The 15,723-nt window shown below is 44.5% G+C and overlaps 1 protein-coding gene across 1 annotated transcript; it reads right to left on the bottom strand.

Moving 5' to 3' along the window:
* Positions 1-684: 684 nt before the first annotated feature.
* Positions 685-15,294, bottom strand: RAB1A (RAB1A, member RAS oncogene family). The gene is given in 8 exon segments (XM_054821260.1): positions 685-2,755; positions 3,039-3,170; positions 4,221-4,316; positions 5,570-5,665; positions 7,829-7,901; positions 14,863-14,945; positions 14,948-15,214; positions 15,217-15,294. Coding segments are annotated over 8 exon segments (1,008 nt in total). The 5' UTR covers positions 15,280-15,294; the 3' UTR covers positions 685-2,557.
* Positions 15,295-15,723: the final 429 nt, after the last annotated feature.

Here is a 15,723-nt window from a genome sequence, read left to right on the forward strand (position 1 = left end):
AAAAAGTTGCAGCCAGCTACAGAATGTTGGTACTTGACTTTAATTAACCTTTAAACTAAATGGTGATCATCATGTTCTTGTACAGAATACATCATTTCCGCCTATTCTTGCGAGCAGAACAAAGTGAAGTTTCTGTACTGCACCAGTAGAAGGTGAAAGCATAGTTAGACTGAAGCAGTTAGGAATGGCAAATACTTCACTGGGGTTTGAGGTGTTTTTTTGATACTCTCCCATCTTCCACCTGCTCAGCTTAAAGGACTACTGTTTTTTACTGCCAAGTTGCAGGTGACAACTCATAGATCAGCCTAAGTTCAACAAAAAGGCTCAGGCAACTGGTTACAGCAGGACTGGCCTCACCAGCTTTACCAACACCAGGTCTCATACCTGTGGGCATTCAGAGCAATGTCTAAACAAAGCCTACAGCAGCACTCGCTGGGAGTTACATGCAAGGAAAGGCTCCTGGCGCCTGTTTGCTACCACTTGCAAGGCTTAAGCCTAACCTATTATGTCAAAGGTATTTTGTACTTCAGCTCACACATAAGAGACTACAGTGCCTATGCCCAGGATTTGCAGGCCTGCTCTACCCTCTTCCACACGCAATACTCTGGCATTTAACAGCACAGTAACACCATAACAACTTACAGGAAAAAAAAAATAACCACCAAACAACTGGTGTAGCCCAAGTTGGTTTTGCAATGCTTTTATTACTGTATATATTAACATTGTTTTGGATAGTATGTAGCAGGCATCTTGACATTTAAGTTCATTTGTGCACTTCTCTGAAGGGAAGATGTTTTACCCTCACATACCTCCTGACTTGCTTCCTGATCTGAGCAGCACTCACTACTCCTGCTGCTCCCAAGGAGGAGCAAGTCACATTATATAACGAATTATACCAACAAGCACATCTCTAATAGAAAGCACATCACTTTATTGTGAAGGTCTCAAGTGGAAGAGTTCAACTTAACCATGACAATACTTCATGTATTACAATTGCCTGTTGATTGATGCAACTATGTTGAAGAAAGCTGTTAGCCAAAGTCATTCCCCTCCCCCCCCCCCAAAAAAGTCAGAGGATATTTGCACCAATTTTAGTTTATACCTCACAACATACCTAGGCTATATTTTTACTATCACAGGGTGTATTTACTACTAGGGGAATGTTACATGGTCTTTCAAACATGAGACTATTTACAGAATAGGCTGAACATTTGAGTTTAGATAAAGCTGAACAATTTTACATGTATAGGAAGTGTTATAGGCTAGCTTTCCTGTGGCTTTTAGCTAGACATCAGGCACTAATGATTTGATTAGCTCTGTACAAAGAATCACACACTGTCCAAAACCTCTTGGCTGCTGGTTAGTTCCAAATTGTTCAAGATAGCGCCTTACTTTGAGCAACAGTCTGTTGCAGGGCTTCACTGTCCCCATTTCATCCTTCTGCTGCCTCTACACAGAACTGAATAGAAGCTAAGCTGTTGCACTAAGTCAGAAGAGTATTGATTAAAAGAGGATGGAATTAACAGTATATAGAAAAGACATAATATACCAGTAGAAAGTTATACCACCTCAAGGTTACGTTGAAATCATTCACATTAGGGAAATACTGTTCTCTCCTCTAGTATGCAAAGCAGACAGGAATTTCCCTACACTGAGTCCTTGAGAAATAAATTAAGTTCCAAGCCTAAGTTTGGGAACTGTTGTACATTCAGAGTGCATTATGCCTCCATGAACATTGGCTGGGTGTTTCTGGTACAGCATATGTGCCTTAAGCACCATGACAGCTCAGGCTTTTGGGCCACAGTCACTTGTTTTAGTTGCAGGGAAGGTCTCGGGTCTACTAGAAGGTCTGAGCGCCATGGCTGCACACAGATATGTTTTGTGCACAATGCAAGCCTGATTTCCCCCTTAGCCATACAAATTAAGACAATATTTATCACCATACAGTTTGATATTACTTCCAATAAGTACAATATTTATTAAACATTTCTTCAGTTTTGTTACATATTGTGCAACAAATTACAATATTCTGCAGCCACAAATTATATGCAGAGTATGAAGAAACTATTAATCAGATAGTGTGATCTTTCCATTTATAATTCTACAAGAAGGAACTAGCAAATCAGATCTTACATGTATCTTACTAAATTTTATGCATGGAAAGTGACAGACACTGTTGTGCTGTTTGATACAAAATGGCTAAACTTCATCTTCAGAAGACTAAACCTGACATCTAAACATGCCAATAGAAACATCAAAACAAAAATACATCCTAACCAACCACAGGAAACAGTCTGGTATCAGGAAAAGCAACAAGGATTACACGTTTATAAACCAGCACACAAAGGTTTAAAACAGTTCTGAAAATGAAGTTAGCTGTCTTGAGTCAAGGGAATAAAAAAAGTCAGTATTGACCATTTACAATCTCTGACCTTTGTGGAGACGGTAAGAATCTGTTGTAGTGCAGCTACATACAGTACAATTCAGGCAATTTTTTTTTTCACTTGGGTTCAGATTGCAAATTCATTGTTGTGAGACAAAAGGGGGGAGGCAAGTTTTAGCAGCAACCTCCACTAGACTGCTTGACTGGAGTGCTCTGAATTTTAACATTGGACTTCTCTGCACCACCAGCTGTTGCTCCCGGACCCATTCGTTTTTTAATCTCAGCAGCCATGGTCATGAAAGACTGTTCTACATTTGTGGCATTCTTTGCACTGGTTTCCAAAAATGGAATTCCAAGAGAATCTGCAAATTCCTGCAAATCAAGAAACAGTGAACAGTAAGCTCATACACCGATTCATACCTCACCTTGTTTGCTGGTGCACTTCTGGATAAGCTGCAAGTTCCTAGGCCACCATCCCACTCCCAAACTCCAGTCTGACAATGCCTTGTGCTGCAGGGGGTCATTAAACCACCTGTGTTTACAGCACCTTGGCATCTGTGTACCAAGACACTTCCCTGCACCAGAACTTACTCAAGTGCATTACAGTCCAGGCTAGGTGCTCAACCAAAGCAAATACCCATCAAAACCAACGTACCTTTGCTGTTGTATAGTCTACTACTTTCTTTGTGGTCAGATCACATTTGTTTCCCACCAACAACTTGTTGACGTTTTCACTGGCATAACGGTCTATCTCCTGCAGCCACTGTTTTACATTATTGAAAGACTCCTAGGAGGTAAGAGAACTGTAAGCAAGACCCTTAACCAAGGGGAAAGGTCAGCACTACTCGTAGTGACTGGGAAAGAGTACGAAGCAGTGTACTTACCAATGCGATTCACAACCACAAGAGAACTCTCTGCTCTAATGCTATAGTACTCCCCTGACTGCCTCAGGGTGGATGAAGCAACACAGGGCCTACTCAGCTCCTTTGTCTGTGCTCCAAGCCCTACACACTCAGGCCTTCCTCCCTTGCTGCACTTCCCCTCTGCCTCCCCCCCTTTGTTTTTCCCCACTCCCTATCTTGAATAGTCAACAACTTCTACCATCTGGGACTCTTCCTCCTCCTGTAGGAGAGATAAGACACAACACAGCTGAAAGCAGAGGAATCCCAGGTATTTACAAAACACCAGGCATTTGGTGCAAACCACATTGCTGTAGATATGCTGGAACAACTTTTAACTCCAGAAATGCAGAACTGATATGAAGTTAGTGTCTGAACCCGACTGTTCTTTTTCTATTAATTCAGGAAACACTACACTTCTCCTAAGAGCCCTTCAAACAGGACAACTGCACCAGTAATTTTCAGAGACTCTTCCACAGAAAACACTGGCTCAGTTGTATCCTGCACACATGCTGACAAACTTCTGTTTTGAATGCCAGTTTTTAATTGTAGACCAACATTCAAGTACATTCAGAAATCTTTCAACAATTTCCATCAGTAACTCAGACTTCCCACTACCAAAGGCAGAGTGAGAAGTATTCACACAGAACAATCAATTACCTGCCCAGCAGGTTTTAGGTTAAGCCTAAGATACAACTGCTTTAGAGCCACAGGTCCCACTGCTCCTTTTATTCCTCTGTTTAGCCCCAAACCAGAGACTAACACATACTTGATAAACACAGGCTTGATAAACCTTAACACAGCCTGAAGAACATGGTCACTGTCTCCTTAAGATGTGCCAAGTTGTTAAATTCCCCAGGGGTTTGTTTTTTTTTTTTTACTTATCAGGCTATGTATTCCACCTGGAGAAACTCTCCAGACAGAGGTTTAACACTTACCTGATCTGTAACATCATACACAACTATGATGCCATGAGCGCCTCTATAGTAACTGGAAGTGATAGTTCGAAACCTCTCCTGTCCTGCCGTGTCCCACTACAAGACAAATCACAGGATCAGTTACTGCAGCGTAGCTGTACCAGTGTTACATATCAGCTTCCAGAGATACAGCTCAGCTGATCAGCCATCCAGCTACAAGCATATCCAAGTCACAGCTACAGAAGTGGCTCTGAAACTGCATGCATCAAATAGGATTTGAGAATATCAAGATATTTTAGCTGAGAATTACACTTCAGTAGGTACTTTTCTAGAAGCGCTCATTTGTTTGGTTTCGGATAAGTGTAGTCAAGAGATCTCACTGAAAAAAGCATTAAGCAGTTTTGACCCATGAGGCAGCCATGGCTCAGTGGTCAGAAGAACAAATGTGAGCCAGGGCTTGAAAACCTGTTAGGAATAAGGTCAGAGATGTGGGTCTCTACCATGACCACTCCCTTCAACCACCTTGGTACAGGAGCTGCAGTGAAGGTATTTAAAGGCAACATCCTCTTCAAGGATGAAGCACAACAACTCAAACTTGTGGCCGTAGACTGGACTCCTGCTCCACAACACAGCCTGGAATCCCTGAGTCATTGCCGTCAAGTCCTGAGAGCCTCCGCTTGAGCTGGAAGCAGTGGCTGACAAGGATTGTGTGACCTTGCATAGATATTGGATCTCATTACACCAGGCACCCTTTTAGAGTGCTTCAAGATTAGAGGAAAGAACTGCCAAGTCTCTTCCTCTGCTGATTCCAAGTGAAAGGCCAAAAGCATAACCAGAAAACACTGCCCAGTGCTAAGGCAGACAGGCCAGTTACACACACTTGTGTCAGTTTTTCCATTCAGGTCAACAAAAGCAGAGTTCCCAGCACCAGACAGTGCAGCCTGCTGTTAACAGCTGCTGTAGCATTCCAGCATCTTGGACAACTGTGTGATGTTCTTGCACTTACACAAATCCTTGCTAAACCCTGCAGAACTACACCAGTTTTGAAATGAGAGCACTCCAGCAGAGGATTCTACCCTTCTGCAGCTCACAGCCCATAGTGCCTTTTAAATATTTAAGCTTTCTTTTCTTCCCAGGAGAATAAATTTGGTCATTTCCTCTTTCAGAGAGACAGCCTTGATAAGTATCCTCTTTTAGTGACAGGTCACGGGAAGTCTTCTAATTTTGTAAAAACTGCCTAGCATCTTGTAACAGGAAAGATATCATTTATATTTTAATGATTAAAGTACAAAGATAACTACCAACAGTTATGAATATAATTCCATGCTTCAACAGATTAAAGTACCCAGGAGTTGAGAAATAGTACTTACTATCTGAAGCTTGATTGTTTTCCCATCTAGTTCTATAGTTCTGATTTTGAAGTCCACACCAATCGTGCTGATGTAACTTTCTGTGTACGTGTCATCCTAGGAGAAAGAGTGAACATAAGTGAAGCCAGATGCACCTCTTCTGCAGTCACCTTCTTTATTGTGCAAGAGGCAAGCACCAGGCAGACAAAGGTACCTCATTCCCTGGCAAAAACAGTCTGATCACTCAGGGCAACATACAGCAGGTAGCTAGGTATTTTCACTGAGGATTCACTTTTTGAAAATTCTGCAGCTTTTTGAAAAGCACCTCCAACAAGATTTACATTCCAAAACCTAGTCAAAGAGTCTCTTTTCTGGAAATCCCATGGTATTAAGTCCTTTTGAACTTTTGTAGTTTAAAAAGGAGTCTTTGCTCATGTTGGCAGTGAAGAGCTACTTAGAAAAACCATTACTGTTATTAAAACACCTCAGACTTATTTTCCTTTGATGGTTTTTCATCTGTATTACACAGCAGCTACAAGAAGTCAGAGGCTTTGCCTCAGACACTCCACATCTGAATTTTAGATCCTCTGCTGTCACAGCTGGTTGCTAAGGCAGTTTAGAGTTACAGCTTGGGTACTCATGTTAAGTCCTCTGCTCTGCGGTCTGTGTAAATACAGGAAGGAAAATGCAGCACTGGCTTAGCAGCTTGCATGGACCTGAGTCTCCAGCAGGCCTTACGGCAGACAGGAAGCACTGGATCAGTCTTTGCTACCTTCAGTGACTGTTAGCTTTCCCGCATGAAGGAAGTTTCTACTCCCAAAGTACCAGTAGAATAGAACTTCATGTAAAATATACCACAAAAGGCTTTATGCAACCAACAGCTATCATGAAAGCAAGGGATTTCTTTGGGTTGTGAATGGAAGACAGCTTAGGTAATGCATCTGCCTGAGGGAACACATGCAAGTAAAAATAAAATATTAAGTCTTTTAGAATGGCATGACATGTATTTCCTTAACATTTAATACTCAAAAGGGTATGTTTGAAAAGCCTGATGCTGTTTAACCTACAGTAGGAAGAACACAGGTAAGCGAATGCTGCAGTGTCAGGGTAAAATAGCTTAAAGTCAAATTTCTAAAGGAAAAAGCTACTTAGGTGAAGAAACACCAGATAACTGAGCACAAACTTAAGCTGGCTATCAAAAAAGAAATGTTGGATTATTCACATGAAGTCAAAATTAATTCAAAAGTATCTGCAAGAGAAGCAGGCTAGACTGATCTGGAAGTAATGCTCCAGCCTTGGTGTCACTTCCAGCCCACTGCCTCCAGTTCTGCAAGCAGAGCAGGTTCCACCTTTCCAGCGTTCACACTGGTTTTAGTGTCTCCCTGTCCCAATACAGTGCAAACTGCAGTTGCAATAGCTTTAATTTAGGTGATGCTATTTGTACACAGACCACCATTTCATATTAATGACGTGAAACACAACAGGCTCTTTCCAGAGTGCCCAGAGCAATTGTTTAGGCTGTGAAACTGCTGCCATCATCTTGCAGTAGTATCAAACTCTAGTTTCTAAACTAATGCCCCATATTCTCTCTTCATTCCTCTCCTCCTATGGCAACATAAAGCTGTGCTTTGACATAGCACATAGTTCACTGGACTCAAGCTTCTTCCACCAAGAGCTGTCAAACCCATTTTAACTTTTCCTGTTGACAGGAAAACTAGAGCTTCTTGCATCAAATTTCAGCCACAGCAGCCCACCGGCAATTTTACCATTTATTATTCACTAAAAGAAGCATAAGGCCTTATTATTCCTAGAGTATTATTTAAATTACTTCTCCCTCTGGCTAAGCAATTGGTAGGCCTTTTCAATTAAGATATCAAACTTCATCTGGCTGAAAATATTCAGATCAAGTAGTAACTGATCAAGGTCATGCTCTGACACATTTGTACTCTTCATGCCTGAAGGCACACACCCCAGAATTCAAGTATGTTCTTCCACCTTCAGTGTTCTACCACTAGTGTAATGACAGAAGTTAAATTAAGATATCTTGTTCTCAAGTAATCGGACATATTCTTGATATTATTTCTCTCCCTATTACTCATTAACAAATACATCAGCTAGAAACAAATGCAGAAGACAGGAAGGGTTTGCAATACTTTAATCATTTCTTGGTATACCAGACCTGACACACACCAGTCCTTTCAAGTAGTTCTTATAGCAGAGAAGTTCTTGCTAAGTACCCGGTAGCTTTCTTTACGTAAAGTTTCAAGCATGATCACTTACTGCAAACCTAAGTAGAAGGCAAGATTTCCCAACACCGGAGTCTCCAATCAGAAGTAGCTTGAATAAATAGTCACTGCAGAAGGAAAAAAAATTAAGTCACTTAAAAAACACTATCAAGAACCAAGTTCCTTATAGCTAGTATATTATGATGTTTGAGAAGGGTAAATTAATTCACTACTAGGAAAGTCACCTACAACTCCAAGCTTCTTTATCCAGTTTAGATGCTCTCACAATTTACTTGGTAAAGGAAGTGCAAGGTAGATGTTCTTAACACAGCATTTTTGTGCAGAACTGTGCTTTCCTAGGAAGTTACTCTGGGGACATTACTGTAGCTATCACCAACACTAACAAAAGTCCCACTTCAGCCCTTTGTGGTCTAGGTAAGATTAAAATCATGCTTCACAATTAAGTGCGAGCCTGCCTCATTGCTCAGTTGAGTGACTCAAGTAACATGCAGATGGTAGTAGTAGCTGCTGTCCAGAGCCATCATCTTTGCATCTTCTTTAACATCAAAGGCTTAATTCCACTGCCCAGTTTCACAAATACCATGTAGCTAGCCAAAAGCAACCAATTCTTCCCTCCATTTAAGTTACCCAAATTTAAGTTCCAGCAGAATCCAACAGCACAATATGCAATTTAAATATACAAGCTATGAACACCAAGTTTAGTGGCCTGCTAAAGCAAAACAGACATCCACCTTCCATGACAATTAGCAGCTGTCAGTGACCATTACTCCACTTGCCTTTGAAGAATTAAAATAAAGCTAAAGCCATTGTCAGATGAAAATACATTCATTCTCTAGAGGATGTCAGGTGTGGTATTAGTAATTCTCAAGTCACATTGGAAGAGGTGACTTTTTTGCTTGAGTCTTCCCAACACTGAGGGAACAAGCACAGTATCATCAATGACCAACTAGTCTTATACTTCAGAGTGTAGTGAAAATTTCATTGTTGGCAAAACATTAGATTTTGTGTTAGTTGTAAGACTAATGGGGCAGTTTAATACTAGAGATCAAGTAGCAGAGAAAAAGCAACAAACCACCACTTACACAAGTTATTTTGCTTTGTAAGTACAAGACTAACCCATTCTAGGTTTACAACACTTCAACCCTGTAGTGTCCAGGATTAAGTCCTGTTCTCATTGAACCATAAGAGTTTACCACAGACATTTCTATGCCCACTTAACCAAACTGAGAAGATAAAGTGTATGCAAATGCTTGAAGTCAACTGTCCCCACCTATTACTCCCCAGTACCACCACTGACTCTGGTTGGTAGGAGTCCAGCCAGAAAACTGCATCCACCCCCAGCTGATAACAGCTAAGCAGATGGTCAACTGCTCAGCTTTTCACCACTCCTCTGCCCAAGTGCCCAAATGACTGGCATTTTGGCTGGTCCCAAGCTGCAAGAACATACTCAAGTGAAACTTTTATCAGTTTCTGCAGCACTTCTCTCTAGCCTTGAGAGAAATCCAAAGTGGTAGAGTGTAGCAACTAATAAGCTGATCCTTGAAAATGCAACCTTCTCCCACAGCACAGAGCTAAAAGCACTCAAGTATTAAAAAAACATCAAAGTCAAAGGATGTCTAGCAGTTTATGGTCACAGAACTCACTACCGGTCAAGTCATTATAATACAAGGCAAGATGGTTTTAGTAGAATGACAGTTATTCACCCAAACTGTTCAGGGGAGATAAGTTACATTACATCACAACCCACATATCTTAACAGCTTCAAGATAGATGAAGCACTATTACCGACCTGAAGTGTTACTACTGCTTGCACTCTTACACTGGTGATCACAGACAAAACACATGTTTCTTGAAGCTTGGGCCTGCCCATAAGGTGACACCAAAATCCCACCTCACAACCTGGAGCCCTGAGCACCACCTCCCTGTGTGCTTCAAAAGCACATGTTTGCATTTCCTGTGGCTCCACTTGCAGAAACTCCACCACAGTCACACTGACAAGCTAGTGTTTGATGCATTGTGCTTTAACACAAAAAAATGTGGTCTAAGCCTAAGGATCACTGAAGTGGGACTGTACTGACCAGTGTTACAGTTACCCTCAGCTACTCAGCTCTGCTGCCTCAACAGAACTGAGGCAAGGGTCTACCCAAGAGCAATTGCAGCAAGAGACATTTAAAACTTCTTACCCTCGCTAATAATTTAGTTCCCCAAGAGAAGCAGAAAAACTCTATGTAACCTGGAGACCAACATAAGATACAACAGCTCTGAGACCTGGTCCACTGTTAAACCTATACCTTCTTCCCCAGGACTATGCATAAACTGAAGCCACAATTGCCTCAGCCTTCAAACAGCTCCTTCCTACTTCAGCAGGAAGTTTCAGTTGTTGTTCTCTGCAAAACCAGAATTTTCAGCAATCTTAAATTATTACTTACAGTAAGCACTAATACACTTGAAAGTATTAGAGCTTGCAGCATGTTATAATCCCCTTAAGAATGGTAACACATGAATATTACCTCTATATTGTTTTCACTAAAATCAGCAGAAAAAATTAATTCCTTCCTGGTGTAGGTAAGGCTTCAGCTATGAGTCTGAAAAACTCACTTAAAAGAGTCTCCCCCTGCTTCCAAGGGGAATTCAGGTCCTCTCAGGCTCCAAACATCAAGTAACTTGTCTTCCTGTGTTACTCTCAGTGCTAAGAGCAGCTCCCAACCAGATCTACCCTGCTATTAAATCTTTTACTGTTCAGAACCAAACAAGAGTGATAATGGTTTATACACACCACTACTGTTAACGCAACAAGAACCCAGAAGCCTTAAATACTGGGTTTGACATCTTTGCTATTAAGACCTTCCCTCACTTTGGGCTTCAGTATTCCCAGAAGCAAGTGAGAACCACATGTTCATACGGTGACTTAAGCCACCTGCCTCGCTCCCACCAAAACCAGGACCCATGCCACTCAGGCTGCAGCATGGCTGGAAGTGGCCTTTACTGGGTTAGCTCTGTCTCTGATCTTAGAAATGGGTGTTGTGTCACAAAAACCTAGTTTTACCAGATAAGCAGGACTAACACTTAGATTATCTCTGAACTGATGCAAGTCTAAGTAAAACCTTGCTATTTAGATTTAAAAAAATTAAAATCATTCCATATTCCAATGATACAGTGTCTGCCTTTCTAGGTACAGTTGCTTTAGGACCTTTCAAAGTACAGCAGGTGCCTATAAGGGGCCTTGAGAACTAAATGGGCAGTCTGTTACACATGGTATGATGCTAGAGACAGCTCTCAGGGTATAGCAACCATTTAAATCAAGTAAAATGAAAACAAGCTATGAAAGTTTGCAGAAATCTATTTCTAGACTGCACTACACTGATAGAATATTTGTGTTAATGGGTTAAACCCTAGTGATGTGTCCAACAAGCCATGCAGGTTAATTTTTAGTACCAGCTCCTGAAGAGTTACACAGCCATTTCTGAAGCCACTGAATTTTCCTCTTTAAACCTGAAGACTTAACTCAGCTCTTCCAGTTTAGGGAGCCTTCATAAAGCAGGCTGAGCTATACACCATAGCCCTCTCCACACTACTTGGAGTGAGTGTGAATTCAGGATTATCATGCAACTATTTCTCACCATTTATAAAAGCAAGTTATACTTAGCACCCATAAGAGAGCACATTGGAACAATATGTGCAGCAAGGCAGGTAGGAGCTGTCAGTAAGAGTGAGCCTTTCAAATCCTCCCTATCAGGAAGAGGACATGGTAACTTCCTCTTGCCAAAGCAATATGCTAAATTTAATTGCATCTTGCAAAAAAAAGGCACCTCTAAAACAACCCTGAATTTTTTGAGCAGAGAGCAGCACGCTCCTGTTACATGCATTTTCCATGCAATAATCAGCAAGTTCAGCAGAAGACCAGGAAGTTGAGAACAGACCTGGCCAACGCTGTGTGGAACAAGGGACCTATGGGCCTCTAAGAAACTGTTGTTTATACAGGTAGACATGTGGAGATTTTTAAATGCCAGGAAGGTTTTATGCCAAAACAGACAAGATTACCTAGTCATCTGTCTCCAACAAGGAACTGCTGGAATCGACTTTAATCACTGATGTCAGCTGCAAGTTTACAGTAAACAGGTACTCACAGCAGCCTCAAATCCCCAGTCTTTGTTCTACCACCCAAGAAATTTTGAAGAGGAGCATGACTGTCACTCTGATTGCACACTGTTTGTGTAAGTAAACAGAATCCAGAAGACATAATGCCACTTTGCATCGCAGATTGCTGTTTAGAAAGGTTAGAACACAAACGCTTTCAGATGATTCCAGCAATCCAGAAGCTGTCGCTCAACTGTCATCTACTGAACACCATCACACAAGACTGAAAACCCACACACAGGTAAGAATGCAAAAACCCCCAGATTTACTCCAAAAAGCACTCAATTTCCTCATCTCCCGTAGATTAAAGTATCTAGAACAAGATCCAGACACTACAGAGCACTGACCAAGATTAATTCCTGATACCACTTGGCTGTCAGATAGTTCACCCACCAGTGTGTTTATGCTAGCAAGCCTACTACATGCAAGTTGCAAAAGGGGTAGGAAATGCTGAAGCCAACATGATCTAGTCACAACAGAGTCAATATTGACATTTCACTCATTTAAACACCATAAGAGGGGGAGGAACACAGAAGGAACACATCCCAGTGCTAGGTGGGGGCAGGTGTTTGAGAATTTAGCTTCCAAACATTAACACTAATGTCATCCACCACTTCACTCAAATGAAAAACACACACTAACTAGTCCACTAGTTTCAAGGAAGCTCTCAGAAGCACATCCTCCCTTCAAACCCTTGCACCAGCAGCTTCTAATCCTGTAAATTTAACACAAAATTTGAAGGAGGCAGGTCTTTTTATTAATAAAAACTTTAACTAGCTATTCCACTGACCTCAAAAAGTTCTGGTATGCCCAGGAGGGAGGATGTGGGGCTACAGCCTGATCTGAAGCTGTGATAAGGAAGTGAAAATGTGTACATTATAGGCAAGGCACTTCCAAAAGGACAAACGGGCATCTGTATCTGTTACAGGTAACTAGGAGGTATAATATCATAATCCCGTAAGTCTTATTCCTGGTTTAACATCGATTCAAGTATATATATTGCAGTGAAATATTTTCTGTCCATCTCACCCCACCCTTCCCATCTCCTACCCTCTTCCTGAGGACACAACCCTGTCAGGAAGTAGCAATTTAATATTACAAATTAATCTTTTCCTCTTTGTTTCACTTTGAAGAACTCAGCCATCCTCGCCACCAGGAATGAACACTCTTCACTTAGAATAAGTCTCCCTCACAACATCTTCCCCATCTTCATAGCAGCATTCAGTATCTCATTGCAGGAAACTACTCTCTGCATCAGTCTAGAAAGCCAAGAGGCTCCAGGGAAGGAAAGAAATCTATGGAAAAAGCCCCCTTCAACCTGTTTCTGCACAGTGTTAGTGATCTAACACTTTACCGGCAGTTTCTCTCTACAAAACCCACCAGTCAGCAAGGTAAATGCAAGTAACTCAGAGTCATTATGACCACAGAGGCACGAACAATTTGTTTGTCTTTCACCCACTACCTCCAGCTACTGTTTTGGTGTTTTTCAAAGCCACACAAGCATGCTTGATATGTAATCTTGCCAAGATGTAACTTGAGTTCCTGGATGTACCTCTTTAGTTTTCACCCTCAAACTAGCTGATAATTACTTTGCCTTCTACTCCTATTTGTTCTTCAGGTGATTTTAATGGGCCCAGAGTGCTTACAACCATGCTGCTATAAGCAGAAAGCACAAAACCCAGGATCATGCAAGTCTGTAGCCTCATCTGTGTGGAAAAGCACACTTTGAGGGCAAAAGCTGTTACAAGTATCATTCACTAACAGAAACAATGGGTATCTAGAGCTGTAAAGCCATACCACATGTGCATTTCAATACCATAACCACTTCAATTATATTAGAGGGCACAGTGGCTTCATCATCCCAAAGTGGAGTGCCAGCAAAGCCAGCATCAGTGAAAGAATCCTTAAAGCACTCTTCAACACTAAAGTGTTGAGTGCAACAGCTGGATGTTAAAGTGCTTTTTAAACTAATCCCAAGTCTCTCCTCTTATTCACTCAAAAAAGCCATGAGCAAAATGAGGTTTATTGTCCCTGACATCCTGGTGGGCAAGCCACTGCTCTTACAGTTGCCAGGATACAGACAACTATTGACCAGAGAGCTCAGACATCTTTACTCCCAAGCAGGCCAGTTAGAGAAAAAGGCCATATTCACACAAGGAGGTACAACGACCCTCCAAAAAAACTAACTGTGCCATCACCAGGTTTTCTAGGCAAGTGCTATTTCAGCTCAAGACAGCCCCAAGAGCATTTCATTATCAAGTCACAGCGTTGCAAAATCTACATAGGCAAGAAGTGTTTTGCAAGAGCCATGTGACACACACATGACTTGCAGCTAAAGTGAAGGGTGGACCTCTGACTACTAAGCTGCCAGCAGCAACCGGCCAGGAAGATCGGCTTTCACAAAGAGGTGGTTTTTTATCCCCCTCTCACTTGTTGGAGCCTGGGATCCGATGCATGTTTTCGAGGTCCGGGAAAGTCGCCGTCAAGTGCGCCCATACTTACTTCAGCGCCGACAGCGCTCCCGGGGAGGAGGGCGGGATGCCGAAGCCACCCGTATCACCGGGCCCATGGTGCCGGTTTATAGCAGGGACATCATTAACTTTTCATGGCCCGCCGTGAGGCCGCCCCCCCACCCTCCCGCCCGATGCCCGTAACCCAACCCCCCGGGGCCGGCACCAGGGGCCTAACGCCTGGCCGCCGCCGCACGGCCTCCGGGGCATGGTGACCAGGGACAGGCGACGGGCCGCCGGAGGCCCTCAGGCCCGGCCCTCCCACCCACCTACCCCCCCCGCGCCAGGCCCAGCGGCGGCCTACCCGCCCGCACCCCCCCCCCCCCCCCCCTGCGGCCTGCCGATCGCGCTCGCCCCCGCCCCCGGCGCGGGGCAGCGCGACCCGGGGTCGCGGCGAGGGCCTCCCCCGGCCCGCACTCACTATTCGGGATTCATGCTGGACATGTCCGTGGGGCCCGCGGCCCGAGGGACGGCGAGCGCGCTCTGAGGGGGGGCGGTCGCGGCCTGGCACCTCCCGCCGCCGAGGCGGGCGCTCCGCGGATGCAGGCGTCCAACGGCTCCCGCCTTCGCCCGGCGCTCGGCTCGGCCTGCCCCTCCGCCGGCGCCCTACCCGCTCCGCGGCCTCCGCGCTCGCTCCTCAGCCCAAAATGGCTGCCAGAGCCCAACCAGGAAACGGGGCGGCCTCTTGCCGAGCAGCGCTTACATGGCCGGGGGACGGTGGCGGGGCATGCCGGGAAAGCGAGTCCGCGCTGCCGCTGCCGACCCGCGCCGCCGGGCGGCCGCACCCGCCTCCGGGAGACTCGCTTTCCCGGCGGCCCCTGCGGCGGCGCCGGCGCATGCGCTCCGGCCGGCCTTTCTTCCCTCGGCCCCGTCGGCTCGGCGCGGCGGGCGGTGTTGTCGATTGGCCGGGGAGGAGCCGGCTCGGGGTGACGTTGGCGGGAAGACGTGGCAGCTCGGACGAGTCACCGCACGGGCAGGGGAGGGGCGTGGCCTCGGCGGGCGGGGCGGGGCGCTCACCCACCCGCGGGCGGCCGGGCCGGGTAACAGCGGGTGGGGGCGCGGCGGGGCCGGGCGGGGCCTTGGCCTGCGGGGAAGGGGCCTCCCCGGCCGTGCGGCGCCGCGCCCAGGCCTCCCTCCCGTGTGGGATCGCCCCCCCCCCCCCCGGTGCGGCCCAGCCAGAGTTTTATTTTCCCCGTTGGTTACGTTTCCTCCGCTCCAAACGCAGGCGACAAGGAAATGCCGAGCCCCGTCTCAGCCCGGCTGGTGTCTGACATCCGTGTGA

This window comes from Grus americana, chromosome 3 (genome assembly GCF_028858705.1).
Source record: "Grus americana isolate bGruAme1 chromosome 3, bGruAme1.mat, whole genome shotgun sequence".
NCBI classification, from domain to species: Eukaryota; Metazoa; Chordata; class Aves; order Gruiformes; family Gruidae; genus Grus; species Grus americana.